At 35.3% G+C, this 24,747-nt stretch overlaps 1 protein-coding gene across 3 annotated transcripts in view; it reads right to left on the bottom strand.

Annotated features, from left to right (window-relative positions):
• Positions 1–460: 460 nt before the first annotated feature.
• NSUN3 (NOP2/Sun RNA methyltransferase 3) overlaps positions 461–24,747 on the bottom strand; it is a 48,353-nt gene continuing 24,066 nt past the window's right edge. For 2 of the 3 annotated variants that reach the window (XM_032477714.1, XM_032477727.1), the window contains 2 exons: positions 5,739–5,953; positions 461–1,218 (listed from right to left, as the gene is read on the bottom strand). In XM_032477714.1, coding sequence (XP_032333605.1) covers positions 1,049–1,218; positions 5,739–5,953 — 385 coding nt within the window. In that variant the 3' untranslated portion in view covers positions 461–1,048. Of the gene's footprint in view, positions 1,219–4,189; positions 5,954–24,747 lie in introns of those variants that run through there. The other variant, XM_006189302.3, reaches the window with a different exon arrangement.

The raw sequence follows: 24,747 nt of genomic DNA, 5'->3' as shown, positions 1-24,747 counted from the left end.
GGTTTAAATATCAGATGTACTGGAATACAAAAGCATGAAGGAGATGAGGGCACTGTGAGAAAAAGTGTCAAGTTATCCACCATAGGATCCAAGATAGGTAAGGAAAGGATACCAGAAGAGAAAGGACAGTAAGAGGATGAAGGTTTAAAAGCTACAACGTCACAGACATAGAAAATAAACTTATGGTTACTGGGGGTGAAATGGGGTGGGAAGGGATAAATTGGGAGTTTGAGATTTGCAGATACTAACTATTATATATAAAATAGATAAAGAAGTTTCTAATGCATGGCACAGGGAACTATATTCAATATCTTGTAGTAATCTATAATGAAAAAGAATATAAAAATGAATATATGTATATATATGTATGACTGAAACATTATGCTGTACACCAGAAATTGACACAATATTGTAAACTGACTATACTTCAATTTAAAAAATTTAAAATAAAAACTATGGTGTCAAGGAAATTGGATTGCAGTTTTAATGAAAATGAGAGAGTAAGAAAGCTGGAAGAGTAGGAGATACTGAGATTACATTATCCTAGGTGAAGAAATTCTAGATCCATATTGTCCAATATGGTAGCCACTAACCACAGGTGGCTATTTACAATTAAAGTCATTAAAACTAAAGGTTATGTTCCTCAATCACAGTAGCCACATTTCAAGTGCTCAATAACCATGCATGGCTACCATATTGTCCATGTTGGACAGGGCAAATAAAACATTTCTATTATGTAGAAAGGTCCACTGGAGAGTATGGCTCTAGAGAATGCCAAATTCTAGGGAATTTCCTGGAGAGTGATTTGCTAAAGACAAATAGAGACAAAAGCCACTGGGGAAGAAGCAGTAAAGGAACCACAAAGGTGGGATATTGGATGGGTTTCTCATAGAGGTGTTGAATTCAGCCTGTGGTAGGTATTCCAATAGAGAGGATATGAGCTAGGTACTAAAGTCCTCATTGAAGGTAGGGGGTGTGACCAGATAGATGAAAGCGTAAACTTTGTTGGGAGTTGTAATCTGCTTCCTAGGAGTGTATCCTAAACTCTTCAGGCCCATCGTAGCATCCTTTGCTTCTGAAATATGCTTGACTGACTCAATCTACACCCAACTCCAGAGTGATGTTCCAGATCCCACTTTAAACTTCTCCTAAACCATTCTCCTGGTTCAAAAATCACCTCTGTTGAAACTGTATCAGGTTGCTTCAGCCAGTTGAGTCCTGTGGGGTGGAAAAGGAACCTGTTAACTCTATATGGTCAAGTTAACTATGTAGCTGAAAATAACGCATGTATGGGAATAGCTATCATTTCATACACAAGATTTAAAGAAGATAATCTGTACAAGGATATATGACAAAAGCAACCATTATGCAGAACATAAATAGTTTGCATATGTCTGCTGTGTTCACTTAACATATTTGTTATAATCTAGGACTTATACCTTAGTTTTTTTATGATCAAGTCAAGGAATGGCTATCTATGTAGCTAGTTATATTGACTTTTCATGGCTAAAAATCACACAGAAAAATTTCCAGTGGCATCAGAGTTAGATGCTATCACCCTTCCCTTTTCTTAATAGTTGACAGCTATGAGCTACAAGCCCACAGTAAACCTGTTCTAACATCAATTCACAAGTCAGCACAAGTTCTTTAGTCCTCTCATTTCTCTGTCTCTTACCCCAGAGACGACGGTAATGCCAGAATAGGGGAATGGCTTACTACTTTGCAAAGGTTGTTAACACCTTGTTTTGAAGAGTATGTGAACAATCTTTCTTACTTAATAATGATAAACTAAAATAAGCCCAGTTCCTCTTTTCTCCTGTTGCCAATGCTAATCCCTTTTAACTCTGCCCATTCTTGTTAATATCTACAATTTACTTCCACTTGTTTTTAAGAACTAGGAAGAATAGTCCTGTTTCTCCTTTTTCAATAGGCTATACACATTTTTCGTTTGTTGATTCTGCTAGGCTGTATAGTTATTTGTGTGTGATGGGCTCTTCCATAACAATACGCAGCAGAAAATTCCTTTTGACAAGCCATAGCAAGCTTAATTGAGTCATGACATATATCAGATAGCTTCCAATGAGGCAAACGGTCCTTTTTCTAAGGTAGCATATGGTTTCACCCAGTTTCAACATGACTATATAGTCTCACATGACTAAGGAAATTACTTTTTTCATTTGTGAAAAGTTACCGAAAGGTATGGAGTTAATATTTGATTGAGCTAATTAAATTTTAAAGAAGCATATGCTCTACAAGGCTTTTCTCCTCCTTGGGTTTAGTGAAAACTATTTTTTAGATATCTTAAGCATTGAATTAACAGGTCAATTTTTTAAGTTTGTTTTTTCACTCTATAGTTTAATCATTCCCTAATGAGAACCCCAAATCAATTCTTTTAAATTTTCATTTTATTTTAAATGTCATATGATAAGTAATATTAATAGAAACAGCTCTGTCAAGATAGTATTTCTGATTCTCTCCCATTGACTTTGCAGCCTGAAGCCATTCCAAATTCTGACATTACTTTTAATGTTTTCAGGACAGATGCTGTTAGGGCTTTCAGCACAAGTAGTAGATTACCAGCAGACATTAGTTAATTTGTGAACCTTCATCTGAATATCCTTCAGATACCCATGGGATCTGGGTGATATTATAGCTCCAACGTTAGCCCAAAGAGTAACATCAGTAATGGGTATCATCCTTACTCCCCTCCCCAGTGCAGCAATAAGGCAAGGAAAAGAAGATTGTAAACCATTGATTTGAACCATATAAATGGGCTGAAAATAAAATGTGCCATTATATTTGTCCCCAATGCCAAATTTACCTAACATATAATACAAGTAGTCCTATTCAATTGCATCAAAGGACTTCTTGGCATCTAATAAAATTGTTGCTATTGGTTCCAATTTTCTCTTTGTATTCCAGATGAGTTGCATTAGCCTATGCAGATCATCTGACACTTATCTCCAGATATAAAGTCTTCTTAGATAAGGGCCTGTTAGATTTGCAATCACTTTATTTAGTCATGTAGCAAATGTCCCAGTATCTGTTATTTTATGTCTACTCACATTGTACAAAAGGGTATTTTTTATAATACTGTTAAGGAGGTAACATGCAATCTTCAGTATAAGGCTATATAGATATATGTAATAGGATGAAGAACTGCAGGCAGCCCTGATTCCAAGCCATAGATAATATCTGATGCTTTAAAAATTCAGTACAAACCATCTAAATGCATTACATTTATTCATAGTCTGTTTCTGAAACTAGTGGCTGTTCAGCGTGCTGATGGCAGCAGTTAATGTGTTGGTAAGCAACCTAAATTTTTATAAAGCTATTTTGAAAGTGAATGCCACAGAGAGTAATATCAATTACTCCCTGCTTTTCAATTGACATTGCAAGGCTGCTCCAAATTTCTATTCTTCAGCATCTGCAAAGAAAAGGGAGGCACAGAAAACTCTAAGGGAGATTTCTAAGTATTGCAATCACAAGAAGTACTTCTATAGAGCACAGCCTGAACTATTCCTAAGAATTTTTCCCCCAAATAGTAATTAACCCTTTGATGACTGAAAATAGGAAACTGCATACAAAGGGAAAGCTGAGCAATGGAGAATAAGGGTAAAGTCAGTTGATAAAGTCAGTTGAGTGTTCCTATAACCTATATCCTGTGAGACAGCATGGAGGAGGGAGAAGGGTCGGGCCTTTGAAGCTAGTTTTAATCTCTGTTTCACACTTTACTTACCAGTGTAGCCTTGGCAAGCTAGGAACAGTGCTAAACTTGGGTTTTCTCATTCACAAAAGGTAGTTACAATACTCACTCCGGGAATTGTTTTAAAGTTCAAAAAAGATAACATAAATATAAAGCACTTAATCAAACATTTAATGCTCAATGAATGTTAGCTGTTTCATTATAATTATTATTAATAATAAAGCAAACTACATGTAAACTATATATGCCTTTTTCAGTAATTATAGAAAGGTCTAATACAATGGCACATGGAGTATTCAGATTAGGCTTCAAGGCATTATGTTGGGAAAATAATGACATTCAACAAAGTGCACTGTGAACATTTACTTTCTGATTAATCTAGAGAATAAATGTGTTTTTAAACCTATAGTATCTGAAAGCAGGATTTCAAATTGAGAAAACAAACCAATAAGCACAAACTAAAAACATACACACACACACAAATTTTTCCATTATTATTAATCTTCTGTATTAGCCCGGTATAGCTGATTGAGTTTGAGAGATCCAGCTTTTCTTTAAATACATTGGTTAGATACAAAGGAAACAAAATGGCTAATGGAATAAAAGTACAGAAAAAACATTATTCCTCTGTCTTTCCAGTTACACATGCTTGCAAAACAAAAACAGTAAGCGAGCAAATAGTCTCTAGTTTGAATACATAGAATGTAATAAACAAAAGGATTCAGCTTCAGCAGAATTTTATATTTCCATATTCAGAGTTCATTATTTTTAAAAGTAATTTCTAAACAGATAGAATCTTTTGAAATATGCTGCATATTTTTTCTTAATAGGTGGAAAAATATGTTTGGAATTTGAGTGAAGCAATTTCTAGAGAAAACACATGATCCTAACCTGAGGCTAAAACCCTAAGTACACACACAGAAATATATACAATATTCCCAGGATATGTGTAAATAAGGAGAGCCACTTAGTAAACAGTACTGGGTTTTGGTAATAGTATAATCCACTCTCATTAGGCATCTCCCTCTTGTGCATTAATATGTGACATCACACTCTCGGATAACATTTCATAACGGAGTGAAATAAAAAGCCCCTCCAGATTGCAACTGTAAGATAATCAGATTCTGTAGTGCTCATTATGACTGCAATTATGTAGCAAACTCTCCAAATATAGTTCAGTTATTGCGGTTATTAATCATTCTGGTTTTGTTTCAAGTACTTGCTTTATAGCCTGCTGGATAGACTCCATTATTCTACAAGCTGAATGTCGAAAGTCAAACATGTGCATGTGAATCTGCTGTTCTAGCGGCCTTTCAACATAATTTACCCTTTCAATTTGTATTTGTGAATACAAAAAAAAGTGGAGAAATAAAGCTGATGTCAATGGAGTCACTGACCTTTGCAGTAAACAGAAGATAGTTCTTAACAAAAAACAACTTGGCAAATAAGAAACTTATTTTGTTAGAACTAGAAATAGTGCTGTTTAAGAAGTTAGTCTCAGAATATCAATCAGTTCTTACAGAGAAGGTGGGGGAAATCTCTGGAAGAATCTGTGTATTTGATCAGGAGAAAATGATAAGGGGGCCAGCAAATATGCAGTTTTAAAGGTTCAATGCACCAACATTTTGGATAGAATGCATTTCTAAACATTTTATGCATAAAACCATGTACTTTGATTAATTTAACTACAAAATGCCAAGTAAAAGACAGTAGGTTTATTATACAGAACAAACACCATCTGCACCACCTTAAATCATTACTATAGATATATTTCTAGGAAAAAAATACACTTGAAAAATTCTCAACCACAGATCCTGAGATGCTGAAGTATTAACTAAATAGGATTCCAAATAGACCCAAGGAAAGTGACTCCATTATTATTTAAACGTTAACATGTAGAAAGCCTAGAAAAATAAATATAATAAAACATTGATGTATAACCGATGGAAAGGCTTACCAAATGTACATCACCAGTTTCAAGTAGTCCATGATTTTTTCAATTTGGCTACATACATTGGGCCCCAGGCTTTACCTTTATCTGGAATCACCAAGAGCCCACATTCCTGGCCTGTAGGAGCAAATGTGAAGTCTTGGGAGCAAGTCCTTGCCATTTCCTTAATGTCCACAGGCATGATGTTACTGTAGGAGTTTAAAATTTCACTGATCACATCTTGATTCTCTGCCTTGGAAAGTGTGCACGTGGAGTACACAAGAAGCCCTCCAGGACGTAAGGCCTTAATTGCAGACCTGCATGTAATCAAGAAAATGCAGAGGACTGGTTAGTACATTAAAAAGGAACTGTGGGGACTGAGGGCAAGAAAGCTTACATACTTGAAATTAACCTTTCTCTAACTCAGACTGTAATAACTTCGGATGTTTCCTAGTCTTGCAATTACTTCTAATGGACCCCTGGATGACTGGGGAAATGATAATCAGACCAGTCAACATGGGAAAAACAGAATATGTTTACCTGATTCTTTGTTTTGTTTTCTTACACATAGGAGGATGGAGGCAGAGCATGGAGTACTGGGTTTGCCTTTGAATATAATGAGTGTAGGTACTAATGGGTAGGTGGGAAGGAGCACTTGAACTTCAGGAAAGGGGTTAGGGCTCAGTTATAGCTGAAGTCATGGGAATAAATAGGATTTCCCAGGAATAGAGCAAGAAAAAACAAACAAAAAAAGGCAGACTGAAGACAGATACTCAGAGAATGGCTATATGTAAAGAGAGGCAGAACCTAGAAAGAAAATTAAGAAGCCTTCTCCAGATGAAAGTGTGGCTTCAGGGAAAGGATGGGAAGGAAGGGTTTTTTTCCCCCTCAAGGGGAAGACTTGAGCATATTTGTAAATGCAGATCCAGAAGAAGAACAGTCCCAGGGCTTCAGACTGCAAATGGAGGAGTTAGCTTCAGAAAAGATGGGATTCCAGCTCCTCATCTAAAACAAGATGGGAGCATGAACAGGGAACTATGATGTTTTAAGGTAAACAAAAGTTCATGATACATAGCCTTGATAATAAGACTGGAGTGGGAAGCAAGGTCATCGACTGACAGAGAAAACTAGAAAAGTTTTAGTCCTGCTGCTGTGGTGATAACCCCAGAGCAATTACTAATCAAGAACAACTTCTTCTCCTCTTCCTCCTCCTCCTCCTCCTCCTTTTTTTTTTAAGAAATCATGTTCCAGACCTCTACTGGATTTAAGCATGCACTCAGCCCTGTCTCATACTTATATTTAAGAAACAAGAGCACATACCAATAACTGAGGTTTATAATAAAGATCCACAACATCAGAGTAAGTTCAAATTCTGCTTTCAATGTTCAATTATTAAAGGATCGAAGAATTCTAACTCAAGGCAATCAAACTTATAACAAGGTTTTTCTCTCCTTCTTTAGACACACTTAAATATAATGTGAAAAAAATACTAACTCAAAACAATGAAGTAAAAAGGATAGAGAGAATTATTAACAGTGAATTTCAATACATTTTTGAAAGATGATATGCAGACAGAGAAATAGTAGCAAATGAAGAGGACTACAGTCACAGAGGGCATGAATTTGACCTCCCAAACTACAGAGGGGTTTGGAACTTGGAAAAGCCAGATGAAATGTGATGGGAGTAAAAAGTAAAAACAAAGATATTAATTTGGAGAGGAGGGTATAGCTCAGTGGTAGACTGCATGCTTATTAGCATGCATGAGATCCTGGGTTCAACCCCGAGTACCTCCATTAAAAAAAGAAATAAAATAATAAATAAATAAACCTAATTACCTCACGCCCAAAAAACAAAACACAAAACAAAACAAAACAAAATATTAATTTGAAGAATATATGAAATCATGGATTCCAGACTCCCACAGATGGCAAGCTGGGCAGCCACGTAAAAAGTTGGAAGGTTTTTATCTAAGGAAGTTGAATAAACTGTTTAGGGAGACCTAATTAAGGCAGCCGCTGTGAGTGTTCACTACCCCAAAACAAAGATCTGCGTATTCAGCAAATCATAAAGTGACATCACCAGGCAAAAAAGTCTCATCCCTAACGTAAACCTCCTAGTATTGTCCCATTATTAAATAAAAATGGGCAATGAAGGATAATTAAGAATAAGAAATGCTTAAGTAATATGTGAGATAAGAAAAGAAACAAACAAAAAATGTCCTACAAAGGAACAGAAAATTCAGGGAACAAGAGAGACATAACAAGACCTAGTAAATGCAGAAAGATCAGCAAAAATACAGCACCCATGAAACAATAACAGAATGCCATCAAACAGGACCAAGAAGAGGGCTCTTAGGAATGAAATATATGTTTACCACAATAAAGAATGTTTTGTAGAAGTGTTTGGAAGTTAAGGTTGAAAAATCTTCCAAAAAAAAGCAGAATAACATATTGAAAATGAGACAGGGAAGATCAATCAAGTAGGTCCAAAGTTCAACTGATAGGAGTATAGGGAAAATATTACAGAGAACTGGGGGGGAGGAGGACTTGAATTAGTGAAATAATAAGAAGAGAACTTTTCAGAGATGAAAAGAATAGACGTGTTCAGATTAAAATAACTCATCAAAAGGCCACGACATTCATTATTATTCATTCAGCATCTATTATGTTGCTGGGCATTGTTCTAGATGTTGGGTATATACTGAAATAGAGAAACAACAACAAAAAACTCCACCTTCATGAGGCTTACATTCTAGCCGGAGAAGATAGACTATAAAAAATAAGTAAGTCTGTCATCGGCTGAATTGTACCCTTCAAAATTCATGTGTTGAAGTCCTAATGTCCAGTACCGCAGAATGTGACTGTATTTGGAGATAATATCTTTAAAGAGGTAACTGAGTTTAAAACAAGATCATTAGGATGGGCCCTAATCCAATATGTCTGGTGTCCTTATAAGAAGAGGCAATATGAACACAGAATTAAAGAGGGAAGACCCAGTGAAGACCCAGGGAGAAAAGAGATATCCAAGCATAGAGGCCTCAGAAGAAACTAACGCTGTGGACACCTTGATCTCAGACTGCCAGCTTTAGAACTGTGAGAAAGTAAATTTCTGTTGTTTAAGCTATTCAATCTGTAGAACTGTGTATAGTAGTCCTAGCAAACTAATACGAAGAACTTACACATATATGCACACACATATGCATATAAACACACACATATACACATGTAATTACATATACACATATATATGTATATATGGGTGTGTGTTTGCATGTATGTTTTTCCCTCACCTAGCAAACCTCCAATTCTCTGAAAACGATGACTGCAGGTACTACAATTTAATTCAATTCTGACACTATACACCTGGCGTTAGCATCAGATCCCACAAGATTGCCCTTCAAATGCCAACTGCAAGTCCAAGTCTCTGGTATTTCTGACTCACCAGCATAAACTGGGAGTTCCCCAAACGCCCTCTTTGGGTTAAATAATTTGCTAGATTGGCTCTCAGAACTCAGGAAAAACAGTTACTTACTACACTACTGATTTATTATTTAAAGACACAGTTCAGAACAACCAGATGGAAGAAATACACAGGGCAAAATCTGGGAGAAGGGTGCAGAGCTCCTGTGCCCTCTCCAGACACACCACCCTCCCAGTACCTTCTCTCCATCCTGCAAACCCGCCAAATCTCTTTAGTGGTGGTTTTTTATAGAAGTTTCATTAAGCAGGCATAATTGATTAAATCACTGGCCACTGGTGATTGAGCTCAATCTCCAGCCCCTCTCCTCCTCCCTAAAGTGGGGAGAGGGTGGCACTGAAAGTTCCAACCCTCTAATTACACAGTTGGCTCCCCTGGCAACTTGGCAATTAGTCCCCCATCCTTAGGGACTGTTCAAAAGTCAACTCATTAACATAAACTCAGGTATAGTTGAAAAGAGCTTACTATGAATAACAAAAGTGGCTCCTTTCACCCTTACCAAAACCAGGTATAAAAAAAAAAAAAAAAAGACATTCCTATCACTCTTACATTCTTATCATTTAGGAAATTACAAGGGTTTTATGAGCTCTGGTCTGGAGCCAGAAGCAAAGATCAAATATATATTCACAATATCACAGTTTGCATATATTTTTTATTTAGCGATAGGTGCTATGAAGAAAATTAAATCAAGGTAAGAGGATTAGGAGTGCTCAGATGGTGAGGGGGATTGCAATTTTAAGTAGGATAATTAGAATAGAATGACACTTCAGGAAGTGACAACTGAACAAAGACCCGAGGAGGTACGGGAGTGGACCATATAGATATCTAAGGGGAAGGGCATCCCATACAAAAGGAATAGCCAGTGCCGAGACCCCTGGCCATGTCTGAGGAACGCGGAAGCCAGTGTGGCTGCGGCACAGGAAGGAAGGTGGTGGCAGCATGAGATGAGTTCAGAGAGCTAAGAGGAGAGGGTCTTATGTAACACAGTAAAAACTTTAACCTCGTAATGAATGGAAAACATCCACACCTAGATGCATTATTGTTAAATTTGAGACTTCAAGAACAAAGAGAGAATGGTAAATGCCTCCAGAGAGAAAAACTGATCCCTATAAGGGTCCAGGAATCAGACCGGCATCAGGGGAGTAGTGCGCTACAAATCCTGGGGAAAAAGCCATTTAAAGTGTATGCTATTTACTGCCACACGGTCAGATAAATACATAGGAGGGAGACAGAAGCTTTCAGATATCTGATGACTCAGAAATCTTACCTCTAGCAAAACAAGGAGGTAAATCAAGAAAGAGGAGAAATGTGTCACAGAAAACAGTGAATGCAACACAGGAGAACAGAGAGGGGGTGAAGCCCCAGAATGATAAATGCATGGGAGCCCTTAGGGGTTAACTACTCCAGATTAGGAGAGGAGACTCCAGAGAGAAGTAAGAAGGGACAGAAGAAATTAAATGACTGAAAACTGAGAAAACTTGGAAGCTTCGGTACATGCAACTGGGGTGGTGGGGTCAGGCTGAGTGAGAAGGAGGAAGGTGAGGAAGGAAAGGGGTGGGAAGGAGAAAGAGAAGAGAGAGACTGTCCTTCCTAATTTGGTTGTAAGAAATTTTCCCCATTTACAAACAGAAAACCTTAACTGATTTTTGGCAGTTCACAGAGAACACCTGAATGGTACTTCAGGTCTCTACCTCTTACACTCCACTGTGAAATCCAAAAAACTCTGCAGACTACAGCTTTTTTCTGAAGTTTGTGGCAGATTCATTTGGCCTCAAAATTGATGTGAGGCCATTTACGGTCAAGAATGAGCCCATGTGGTATAACTAGTCAAATGTTTTGCTGAATACGTATTAATGTTTGATTATAGGGTGCTGTCCTAGACCCTACTGAGGGAAGTGGTTGAGGTGATATACCAAATACGTACTCTATCACCTTAAAAACAAAATCAGAATTCTCAAACACATCTGGCCTCGAAGATTTTGAATAAGATTTTGGACTTGTATTTTAGATTCAAATGAGTTATAATGCAAAATTATATAAAGTATCTTCTGTACTGTATCTACATGATAAACTAGCCACAGTTATTTGATGAAATTTAAATAGTTTTAAAGGAAATCATTTACACGTTAACTTTAAAAAGCAGCAGACAGGCAAATCTGCCATCTATATGCAGGAGTCCATCAGTATTTCCTTATTCTAATATAAAGTAAGAAAAAAAAACTGGACTTTTGTGTTCTCTCAATACAGCAAGGGTTCTTCCCCACTGCCCCCTCCCAAAAGTGTTTTGATTTGTCTGTATCTTTTAGAGAACACTTTGTACAATCAATAATAAAGCCATTTTTTTCAAGAGCTCATTTTATCATTCTGTTCAGTGCTTTTCACTGAATTTCTCTATCCTTGAAAGATCTGCTTAGAGGAAAGACAGAGAATCAAGCCCCAAGAGCCATTTATATAATACTGGCTTAGAAATAAAATGAAATCATGCTGCTTTCCCAGCAAAAAAAGAGTCTACCTTTACTTTTCCAGACTAGTTCACTAAGTCTTACAACTACTAACTAGTAAAATATAATGACCGAGGAAAATAAAAGAAAAATGATGACCTGATTTTAACACCTTGAAGAAAAAAAAAAGTATTGCCTTAATGAAAGAATAAGTTCAATGACCTTTAAAAACTAAAAACAAAACAAAACAAAACCCCAAAATGTCTTTGAACCCTGACAGTTATCAAAGGTCCAAAGGGAGGGCATTTCCAACTTAACCAAAATTGAAAACATGATGCAGGGTGATCTATTGTTCCTCTGGTAAATCTGAGTCTCAGAGAATGTTATTTTTACAAATTACTATTAAAACAACCTGCCACATTTTAAAAATATAAATTCCGTTTTTCTGGTCTACTCCTCTGGCCCTTAGTTAGAAATTTGGCATTCCGTTGGAAGGGTCAGTGTTAATGAGATCACTAATTTTAACTGTTCTCCGCATTTAAAAATACTCAGCCCAAACTGCAGGAGAAAACAATCAGCACAGCAATAGTGCCATCTTTTGACCAAAGCAGAAAAAGTTTCTTTTATTTTAACTTATTTTAACTCTTATGACTTACCATCAAGGGATAAGCATTTTCTTTTTATATCTTCCTGTAACATGTTTGAAGGTACAGGCACTGTCTCTCCTGTAACAACTTCTGGTGCAGAGGTAAAACAACCATAGATGTCTGTATTCTTGAATAATTAAGATTACAGCTAAACACTACTGTGATTAATATATTTATTCCTCATTTTCTTCATGTCCCTTCTATCACCGCTAAAGCATCAAGGCAACATCTACCATTCTTTCAGATATAAATATGAGGAAGTAATCAAGTGAAATAGACTTTAAAATTCCTTTATTGCCACAATATTAGCAGGCTTATTCCACTCATCTTAGAAACTCTAGCATTAAATATTTTTTAAGCCAAGTAAGAATGTAGTAACTTAAAAAAAAATTAAAATGAGCGTAGGAGCATCAATCTTGCAGTTGGTCCCTTGTAACCATATAATATTCAAGAAACACTTCAGAAGTTCTATATAAGGCTACTTTATAAGGTTATGTGCAACTTATGTAAAAAAGAAAAACAGTTGTGTACTTAACAATGTGAAAAATGTATGGAAACTACTGGCAATCCTTGTATCTTACTGCTCAAGTTTACTGACAAAAACTGAATCCAAAACTGAAAAGGTGAAATGTTTCTAGAGGCCACTGCACACATACCCTTGAGGAAATTCTAACTCTTCCTTTAGGATAGAATATTCCTGAATTAACAGGAATGTGGATCTGGTCCAAGACTCAAATGAGATGCTGATTCCTATGTTAACCAAGTGAAGGACAAGTGATCAGCCTAATTAATAACATTACCTTATGTTTATTTGGTGCTTAATTTAAAGAGCACTTCACACAGGACGTCTTAATAAAACCTTATGAGGTGTACAGGGTAAATAGTCTGACCCAATTTATCAAATGGAGGGTCACAAAGACTCAGTCACCTGCCTGAAGTTACACAGGTAATTAATGCAGCACAAAGACGGCCACCCTAATCTAACACCAGGAAAAGGACTGCAAGCTTTACCACTGCTGTATACCCTGAAGCAAATATTGTAACTGCTAAAATAAGTACAGAATCTGGGGCAATAAGACAGAGGATGCCACATGTATACATTTTACTATCCCAACTGTCCCAAATACTCATTGAAGATAAAGAGTAAGTATGGACTTTTAGGCACTTCTAATACAAAGGAACTAAGAATTAGTAGGTCTGAAGCTATGACCTGAGAATCTTGGCTACCTGCTCCTTTATAGAGACTATAACCTTCACTGATCAAAGCGCTACTGCACTGAATTTATGATGAGGTAAATGAAAGCAAATACCTCATGCTGAAACATAATTTGAACCCCTTCATTTCAGATTGACATCGAGATCACAGTTTTAAAGAATTTTAACAAATTACACTCAATGGTTAGAAACTCACAGGTACTTTACTCCTTCATTAAAATTCCAAATAATTTGGAGTAATCTGGTAGTCATTCCAAATTCCAAATAATCTGGTAATTCCTTTAACTAAATTTTGTTTCCACAACCCCAAATGGTAGATTAAAATATCTGTTTTCCTCAGAAGCTTGCTGATAAAATGAGTCCAAAGCTAGCCTAAGTTAGGAGGTTTATTTTCAGCCTTCACCTCATCACACTATTTGATTCTGTCATTCATCCTCAACTTTAAGAAACTTTCTCCCACTTTGTCTTCCTGGGCACTACTCTTTTTTTGGTCATCTCCTACTTCTCTGAAGTTCCCTTCTAGCCTCCTTAACTACGTTTCTTCTTCTTCCTACCCCTTAAATATCAGTCTTCCCTATAACTTTATCCGTGGTTTATCTTTTTCCCTAAAGTTAGATGTTTTACACATGTTATCTCACTCAATCTTTCAATTAAGTTCTGGGACACGAATTATTATAATTCTCACTATGCAGATAAGGCAACTAAGGCAAGAGGATTAAGCAACTTGTACAAGGCCACTCAGTAAGGGTCCAAACAAGGATTCAAATCTTTGCAATAAAACTCTAAACAGCTCATACTCTTAACCAGCTGTCCTCGGCACTTTCCTTTTCTTCCCATCCCAGAGCCAATCAACTATCCAAATTCTATTAATTCTCTATTGAAAATATCTTGCAAATCTGATCACACATCTCTATTCCCTTCCCATTCACTTAGTTAAGGCTTTTGTCATCTATTTCTTGATTACTGTAAAATCTTTCATATTGGCTTTCTCACTGAAGGATTTTCTTGTTAATTTTCTTTGCATACTTTGTTATTTGATCAAGGAGTTTCTAGCTTGTGACAGACACTGCTAAGTGTTCTTCAATATCTGCTCTCACTTCTGTAGTAATGGAATTTTTAGTTGGACATTAGCTAAGACTAATTTCCTAAACTGGCTTTCACTAAAGATGACTGAGTCTGACCCGTAAGATGTGCGTGGAAGTAATGTGAGGTGTGCTCCTTCCTACCAGCTGCAATGCAGATTAAGCAGTAAGAGTTGGAATTGTCACTCTGGATCATGAGTTAAAAGACAGACAGGACCTGGATCTCTGATAATCATGAAGATCCATGATGATTCTTTGTCCCATTTTTCTAGATGTTTACTAGGTTTTAATGCTTACATATACTAGTTTTCAGTTTCCTTTTGAGCAGATGAACTTGTATTCATCTTTCCAGACACACCTCAAAGCTCATAGTCTCTGAAACCTTCACTGATTCCTTATGGAATTCCTCCCTCTTCTGTTTTTCCCAAGCAAGAAATTTTCAGCTCCTTGAAAACAGGGTTTATGCTATATTCGTTTTGTATTTTTTATATATTACATAACTAGAAAGTATACTCTCAAAAATTGCTTATTAAATAAGTGAATGAATGTCACCTTAATCAAGAGGTGGGTCAATCAGAGAACTTTCCAGTGAAAAACAAAGAAATATACTGAATTGCAACTAATGCTCAAAAAGTCTGAGTAGGGAACAGCTCAAGCAACCTACAACTCTCACGTTATAGAACAGATGGAAATGATAGAGGCCAGAAGCCTTATTTAGAAAAAATAAAGCTTTTGCCAACAAGTAATTTATAAAAATGAGAAAAAAATATTTTTCCTCTTGCCATCAACAGATAACTCCTATAGAAAGTAAAAATAATCTGTTAATGAATGTTACTGCTTAGCAATTGTGCTGTCATTTCTCATTGAGTGCAACAGTTTGGTAACTTCTAGTAAGTGAATGTGACTCTAAAGAAAACCATGATCACTATTTTAAAGTTGAAATATGTGGTACCAAAAATGCTGTTAAGACATATTTAAAAAACGAATGTAATCCCTGACACTGCTTTTCTAGTACCATAAGGGAAATCTAACAAAGGAAGTTGGGGCCAGGGGGAGGGGAGCAGGAAGACTGATTTAAAAGGAAGAAAATAAATCTACTCTTTAAAAAAATATATTAGCCTAATTTGCTATACAAATAGAAACATTTAATTACTACAAGATAATTTTAAAAATGGTAAAAAAAAAAACCCAAAAACATACTTTTAACCAACTGTTACGAGTTCTGCAAAATTTTTATGTCTAAATTGTTCCCTTTTTTGTCTGCCCTCAACCCTAAATGTTTAATTCCACTGTATTTCATATCTTTTCTTCCTTTAAGCATTTCAGGGAGTTCTGTTTCATTTACTTTTTCTTACCATTTCTTTTTTTTTTTCCATGTTACACTGTTGGCTTCTAGTATTCCTTTCCAATTTTTCATTTTTTGTACCTTTTCAGCAATTCCCATTTCTTTCATTTTCCCACTGCTTATTTCTCAACATATCACTCTGTATCAGTTTACTACTTCTGCTGGCAAGCAGCAGTCTGGGCAAGAAAGCAAATAAAAAAACCCTACCACTATTATGTACTACAATCAAAGAAAACATTAAGGTGAAAAGTTGAAGTCCATGTACAATCTATCAAATAAACGCAGATGCAAAATTAAGTTTCAGGTACTATAAGCATCTAAAACACAGATATTTCTAGGTTGATAGCTACCCAGTGCTATCATCAGTTTTAAAAGTATTATTTTACAAGCCTTGAGGGTAATCTTCACTGTGCTCACAGTAAGTAATCAAATTTCTAGATATCAAACTGTTTATTATCAAAAAAGTTCTGTAAATTCAAGATAAAGAAACATGACTGAGATTGCTACTTTCAGAGACACCATATCCAGCAGCTATTCCTTTGTCAGCCTAAGAAACAAAACTATGCTGATAATATCTTCTGTCTACCGGCAGTAAGTTTTTACCTTGAAGAAGAGATTATTTTTTACATAGTACCAGTAGAGCAATGACACTAAACACCCATGAAATAGATTACAAATGACAAGTTTTAACAAATTTGTTATCGATTTCTACTTGTACAAGATAAGATGTACAAGTTTAGTACATCTTCTCAACAGTTAATTACTTCATTAGGATGGGTATGGGGGGTGGGTTAGGAATTAAAAGCTCTCTGCTGAGACTGAACATAAGGAAACCAGTTCTGTGTTGCTTAAAATAGAGAAGAGTGATGACAGACCACATTAGGCCTGCCTAACTTTACGATAGGGTCTTTGATCTAGTCCCTTCACTCATACAAGGGAAAAGAACTAAAAAGCTTTCAAGAAAACCACCAGAATTGACTTGATTTTGGCCCATGGCAAAATGAACAGATCGTTTATCACTGATTAAAAGCAGTTTTTCAGACTTTTTTTTTTTCTGGAACCAGAAACTTCCTTCAAATAAAATCCTACAGGTTTAACCGGATGGAAAGACTATGGCTCTACTTGGATTTGCTGTGGTGAACTAAGAGGCTCTCCGGATTATCCCTCAAGACCTAAAATAATGCTCCTAAAACAATGCTACAGGAACCCTATATATTTACAGAGTAGAGTCTGAAAACAACTGTCCTGTAAATAACTCTTTGGAGAAAGACAACAGCTATCTCCTACTAAAGAATGAAATCATTTGACTCCTGTAGTGGCCAGGTTATAAAAGAATTAAAAGCCCATAAAGTTTACTAAAGGCATTTTAGTGACTCCATTTAGGTCAGTAGCATGGCAAGTTCAGATACCTGTAGCGACTGTCAGAATGAGGCCAACTGCCAGGAAAATCAATCTGATGGAAGTAAAAAGAGTCACAGAGGCTCCTGATGGACAGGCTGGTCTAATCTCGCCTTCGCAGCCTCAGGTCAAATCTTTTGGATTGTAAAAGTCATTGTTCCCAGCAGAAAGAAGATTCAGAAGATTTAAGAGAGGTGAAAATAACATAGATCAACAAGTGACAATCAGGAATACTCAAATGACAAAGAAGCACTTCCTCCCAAGTCAAAAATAGCCACATCATCCTCTGCTATACTCTTCTGTCACTATTTAGAAATTAAAAAAAAAAAAATTCAACATTTTTAAAATAGAAAAATGTATGTGCTCCCATTTTTCAAATACTTATTATATACTTACTATTAAAATTATTTGCTCAGTTTCATTATGTTTGCTATCCATTAGAGGCTTTTCAATTTATTAAGAAAAAATAATTTAAATTCTTGCTAACAACAGTGGTATTTTACAAACTGACTCAACTATGATGAGTTAATAAAATGCTTAAGTATCATCTTTTGAATGCCTTTGTGTTCTAACATTAACCCACTGATAATCATCACTTTGAAACTTTCAATAACTTCCTTATTAGCTTTCCTTTCTCTGTTTGCTCCCTTCTATCCATTCTTCATATAGAATCTATAAATCTTTGTAATATAAATGTAATCATGTCATTCCATTATTAAAAATACTTCAGCAGCTCCCCACTGTATACATTAATAGTTGTGTTAGATTATAGAATAAGCTATTCAAATTAAATATTATTCAAAAGCACAGACAATTAAAACAAATAGAAACAGTGCTGTCGAGCTCAAGATTAAGTAGAGCCATACTTTTTAATAGCCAAAAAGGGTGGCCCCTAAACTTTCTGAAGTTAGTACAAAAACCATTAACAAAATGAAATTTGTATGCTACTAATAACATGGCCTTCAAATATATAAAGTGAAACATGACAGAACTGCAAGGAGAAATGTACCAATCCAAATCATATACATCTCATTCAATAATTGACTGAAGAATCATTTTTTAAAGTAATATCATAGAGGATTTGAATAACAAAATTAACAAACTTCATCAAATGGACATATATAGAACATTGTACTAACAAACAAACGTAAAATTCATATTCTTCTCAAAGTAACATAAAATATTTACAAAAACTAACCTAATATAGGGCTATAAAGCAAGTCAAAATAAATTTCAGAGGGCAGACATAATACAGCATATGTTCACTGATCATAATAAAAATAAGAAAATAATAAGAAAGAAAACCAGAAAACCCCATTGTTTGGAAAAAGAAAACAAATTTACAGTAAAAAAAAAATGAACAAAGTTTCAAATGCTAAATCTTGATAAAAATTTGATTAACAAATATAAAAGACATCATTATAAATCCTGCAGGTATTAAAAAGATTAATGATGAGATATTGTGCACAACTCTGTGTCAACAAGTTTGTAGACTTGGATGAAATGGAAAAATTACTAAAAACACAAACAAACAGAAACTCAAAAACTCATGGAACTTATTCAAGAAGAAAGAGAAAACTTTTAAAATGAAGTAGTATATTTGTGTTCTGTCATCAACAATATTCCATAAAATGGAGTCTTCTCCAGATGAGAATGCTAATAGATTATATTTGGAAATTTAAAAATAAATAATTTTGCCTCTTTGTGCATATGAATATGTATTTAAAATGTCATTATTATTTTATAGTATTTTACATGTTTTATATTGATTATATTCATAAAGTTCCTTAACTTCTAAAGATAAAAATTATGTTAAAAGTTAAAAAAAAAAAAAAGAGAAAACTTTTAAGTATCTTGTAACCATTAAAGAAACTATACCAATGGTCAAAATTCGTCCCACAAAGAAAACTCCAGGCCCACATGGCTTCAATTGCAGGTTCTATCAAATATCCAAGGAAAAAAATAGTAACTGCTATGTTACATAAACTATCCTGGAGTATATAAATGAGAGCTTCAATTCATTTTATGAGGCTACAATAACCTTGATTCTGAACTCTAATAAGAATATTTTAAGAACAAAAAATTATAAGCCAGTCTTACTTATGAACATAAATGGAAAAATCCTAAGCAAAATATTACCAGAGTCCAGAAAAATTTACATATATATATTTCCATATATTACAGAATTATGAAAGCTTTTGTTGAAAATCCAAAAAAACTATAGACAAATTTTTAGAGTTAATAAATTTACCAATATTGTGAAATAATGGGAAAATGTCTAAACTCTCTAAACAGACAATAGAATTCTAATCAAACTCTCAACAAGTTTTTCATGAAACTTGACAAGCTGATTCTAAAATATATATAGAAATGCAAAGGTGTCAAAAATAGCCAAGATGCTCTTAACAAAACAAACAAAATAAAATGAAACCAAAAAACAAGGGAAGATTTTTACCTATATATTATGATACTATTTCTACGGTAATTACGTTAATGTAGTACTAGCTCAAGGACAAAGCAATTAAATGGAACAAAATCAGACCCATGTTAATGTGGACATTTGCTTTATGACAGAAGTAACACTACAGAGTACTAGAAAAAGTACAGACTTCTTAAACAGGACAAAAAGAAAGCATTAATCATAAAGAAAAATATAGGTATGAAAAGTAATAACCTCTCTTTGTAAAAAACAAACAAACACACCAAAGAGAGTAAAAAGGCAAGCCACGATTTGGGAGAAGATATTTGTACTACAAGGAAGAAAACTGAAGGAGCTGGTATTTCACCCCGCCTGTAGGCTCAAAAGTTAGCCCATCAGTTTCACGGATGTTGGTAGAAGACACGAGACTCCCGATTCAGAAATGATGGACAGTTAATTACTCGCAAAAATAACTGTAGCCAAGTCAAACAAGGTTTAAATCTGCCCTGTTTACCACTAGTGCCTGGTGGTACTCAAAAAATACTTACAGAAAGAACAAACAGTTCGGGGACAACCATCACCGTGCTTGCCTCATGTTTCTGTGCAGGAGAAGATTCCTCCTGGTCCTGCCCTCCCCACAAGGTAGAGGTAAGCATTTTGCTGGAGTGGACAACTCAAGACTCTCTCTACCTATTTACTTGAGCCTTCAAACAAGGAGAAAAGTAGCTAATGTAGTCAATGAGTGCTAGCTATTGTAGTTACAGTGTATGGAGCCCAAATGGAAAAAGTCACTATACCTGAATATCACTGCCTCTTTTGTTCTCTTGTACCTGCCTGAGCTCTGGCGCTTTGGGTCCTAACAGTTTATCCTCTTAATTATGTTTCCAAGCAGAAGATATAAGGGGGAAGGCTCTTACTTTCTAACAGCTGGCTGGATGAGCTGACTGATTCCCAAGATTTAGATGTGGGATTGGAATAAGAGCCTTGCACTTTGGACTAAGGTCCAAATCATGTTCCTCAACTTAGCTTCATCAGAGGTGGCTGGCTGGTGTTTACGGATGAGCCTACACAACTGACAGTAGTGTCAAATCAGATTCTCATAAACCAGAGATCTTACCTAGTATCAAGTTTAGCAAAATAATTTCAAGTATATAAGCAACCGAGTGGCACAAAAGAAGCAGGGATATCCATGTGGCTTCCTAAGTCTTGCTTCTAGCTCAGAATGTTTTCTAGCCCAGAATAGTAGATGATTTCTGTAAGCAAGTTGATAGGTCACCTCACACAATGGGGAGCATTTAGGTTCTGTCACATCTCCATTACACCTTATGGAGCTGAACAGCTTACATACATTCTTCAGGAAGCCATGCCTCATAAATCTATAGATTTCAGGTTGTGTTTACCACAGGAAATCCTAAACCAGGGACATTCTGCTCAAAGTATGCCATAAGTAAGAGCTCTCCTCTTAGCAAAATTCATTAATCTATTTACCAAGGAGGTCAGTTATCAACATGTTTAACTGGGTCACCTGCCTTTTTTCTTTCTGTGGGAGTGTCTCCTTGGAAATCAAAAGAGGAATGGCTCACAGGCCAGCTGCCAGCTTCTTCCCCAAAGAGTTATCAAGCTCTTGCCTGGATCATCAAAAAACCTTGTGTTTTAATTTTCAGTATGACATGTTTTTGTAACTATTTCTTGCAATAACAATATTCTGTCATTAAAAAGAGCAGTCTTTGATACTCAACTACCTGAATAAATGAATGAATGAATGAATGAATGAACAAGTGATTTAATATGATGTAGCCATTTTAAAAGTATGTTTTCAAAAACTATTTAATAATTAAAATGTTCATAATAAATTCAGTGAAAAAGATACCAAATTACATATTCCTATGATTTCCATCATTATAAATACTATACACAGTCAAAGGGAATAAGTCCAAATAATAAGTTTCTTTCAATGGATTGCTTATTTTCTTCTTTTTATTTCTCTGTATATTCCAAATGCTTTTATATGTATACATATATATATGCTTATATATAATGCTTTTATATATTACTTTCATGATTAGGACAAATTATTAGCAAAAGACCTTCACTTTAAATATTTATCTGTCGCTTATTTTGAAAAATATGTCTTCTTAAGCCCGCACCCCATCTTTAACCCAAGCAAAGTTAGGTGTCCCCCTTTTTGCACACTCTGCACCCTAACTATTCTCTCTATTACCACATTCTTACCATAGTTTATGATAACTGCCCTGAGGACCTCGAGAACAAGAGTCATTTCATATATGTTTTAGTATCTTTAGTGCCTACCAAAGTTCCTGACACAAAGTAGGTATTTAATAAATGTTGGATAAATTATTAAATGCTGATAAACTCTTATTTCAAGACTGTATTTTACACTGTCAATCTACCCTTGAAACATTTTTATGGTTGAAAGTACAATAGCTACAAACTCTAGCTATGGATGACTCCTCAACATTTTACAATTTCATTTAATGTGGAATATTTTAATCTATAAACTCTTACTGAAAAGAAACATGTACTTTGCCCAAATTACAGATTTTTCCTCTCAGAACCTCTGACTCCTGCCACCTAACTTAAAGAAAAAAGAAGAAAGAGGAGGAGGAAGAGAAGAATGAGAAAGAAAATCAGTAGTAGCAGCGACAGTCGAAGTATTCATAGTGGCTGGCTTCTGTTTTCTGGATTCCAAACATATGACTCAGCATATGATGCAAAGTTAAGTGAATTAGTTAAACTTTAAAAAGAAAATATGCACATAGCTGAAACAGTGCTGAAATTCTTCCATTCTGATAGAACTATATGTCCAAATATTATTTTTCCAGTATGAGCATATCACCTTTTTGGTCACTACATTGATGAATGATGAAGACCCATGCTCCACAGTCACTAGGTATTCCTCAGCTCAACAGCATGATGGAAGAGATGTTGCAGGGTTTTTTTAAATGCTTTTTTAAAAACACTACTCTTTCTGTAAGAGTAACACTCTTTAAGGACTGTTACCTGGATGATTTATACAAAATTTCAAAACATTATCAAATAATCTAAGCTGCTTTTTTCAATGAGTTCACAAATTGGATTTCACCTATCAAGTAATGAAAAAAGAAAACCAGAAGGGGTCAGTATTTTAAACGTGATTGATTTCCTCTGAGGAAATGGGTGACATGATACATTACTGCAATAAGATACCTATATTTTTGTTATAAATCATACTCTTCAGTTCAGGTACTTCCCCACCTAAAAATCATGTAAACTTCTCTTGCACAAACATCATAGCCACTTTCTAAAAAGACTATGTGTATATTATTTTTAGCATATGTTTCCACTCTATTTTTCCTGATATATTGAAATAAAAATGAGGCAAGCAAGAGAATCTGATTACATAGTGTGCACATACATAGTACGTGACAGAAATGAATGGTCTCAGAAATTATTTTGAGAACTTATAACAAAGGTATACTTTCAAATGACATTTCATTAATAGAACTGGTTTATACTCAATTATTCTTCACATCCTTGTCCCACATTCTCATCTTCTGAAAATGGGTTTGGAGACAGATGTGTGAGAGAGTTGTATATAACTTATACATCATATTGTATTTAATAGAAGATTCTACTTTTTCCACTTCCACATGAATAAACTAAAGAGTCCTCAATAAGTGTACAATAAAATTATATGGGATCTCTGTCTTCACTGTGCCTTCCAATATGCTTTTCATGCTAAAAAAATCAGATTACTGTTTTTACGATTATATACAGTAATATATAATTACTATACATGCATTCATTTTTTAAAGAATTTTTTAAAAACTATTACATATCTGCTGATATTACTCCTTTTAAAAAACTTAACATCAAGAAACTTCTATTAAATAAAGCATTGATTTCATTGAAGTATCACAATCAAGAAAACGTGCAAGATTAATGTTTGGTGGGAGCATATTTAGTAAGAGAATATTGAGTTTTTAAAAGGTAAGATTATGAACACTATGCAGGCTGCCTATTTAATGTAAATATGAATGATTTCTGGTAAGGTGAATGAGTAATAACCCACTGAAGGCATAAAATACCTTTGAACACCGTATCTGTCAGCAGACAAATGCAGAAACGTACAAATCCAGTCTTCGACAAAATAGCACAATCAAAAAGCTTTCCTTATTTGCCTCTCAGCTGTCCTTCCTACTTCTTTTCTCCCTTCTGAGTTCCATCTTCTATCCACAAGCTCAGCTTAGGCAATATTTGCTTGTTTGCTTTCTAATTTGTCTTTGCAAATGCAAATAAGGTTCCGCTATCAATACTTTACACCTCTGACTCAAACTCATACACGTCAATCCATTTATTCTCCTGCATGTATTTGCGTTTAAAATCTTTTATTCCTTACTGTGGAATAAAAGGACTGTCTTTTGTTAAAGGATGGTAAGGCAATAACTAGATGAGGAAGATTTGGAAGAAAGTAAGAGAAATTTCTTTGCATGTGATATAGTAAAAGAGACATTCCTGATGAGAAAATTACTATAGTCTTTTTTTCTTATTTTTTTGGAGTCAGGGGCAGGAGATAAAAGAGAGACTGTGGCTGGCATTATCATTTTTTCCTTTATCTTCTTAACCCCCAGATTTGTAGATGTCAGGGAATTGGAACCATTTTCTGTGACTATAGCTTGTGTATCAGGCTCTTTCCCCTTTATCATCATAATCACACAGCCAAGGGGCTCAGAGTTTCAGCTGCTTCAAGTGGCTCCAAAACCTCTCATACAGACCAGGCATCAGAGGCAGAGAATGCAGAGCAGCTGCTCAAGGAAAAGACTGAGAGGGGGCTGATGTGATGGTCTTTCCCAGTCACATGTAATCACATGAAAGCCTATACTCATGACTGAGATGTCTATTTTGCACCCTGTTAATATGCTACTAAAGTGATGTGGTGCTAAAGCCATTTCTTTGGGGAGAAAGATGATGAGAGAGAGAGGTGGACACTTTAGAAGAGCCTCAGTTGTTGGGGCACAAGACGGTACAGATGGGAGGTTTACATAGATGTATGATCTTCACGATGATGACTGAAACACTGGATGTTA

Source organism: Camelus ferus, chromosome 1, assembly GCF_009834535.1.
Source record: "Camelus ferus isolate YT-003-E chromosome 1, BCGSAC_Cfer_1.0, whole genome shotgun sequence".
NCBI classification, from domain to species: Eukaryota; Metazoa; Chordata; class Mammalia; order Artiodactyla; family Camelidae; genus Camelus; species Camelus ferus.
Note: the sequence above shows the minus strand (reverse complement) of the source record. Positions and strands in the feature narration are given on the sequence as shown.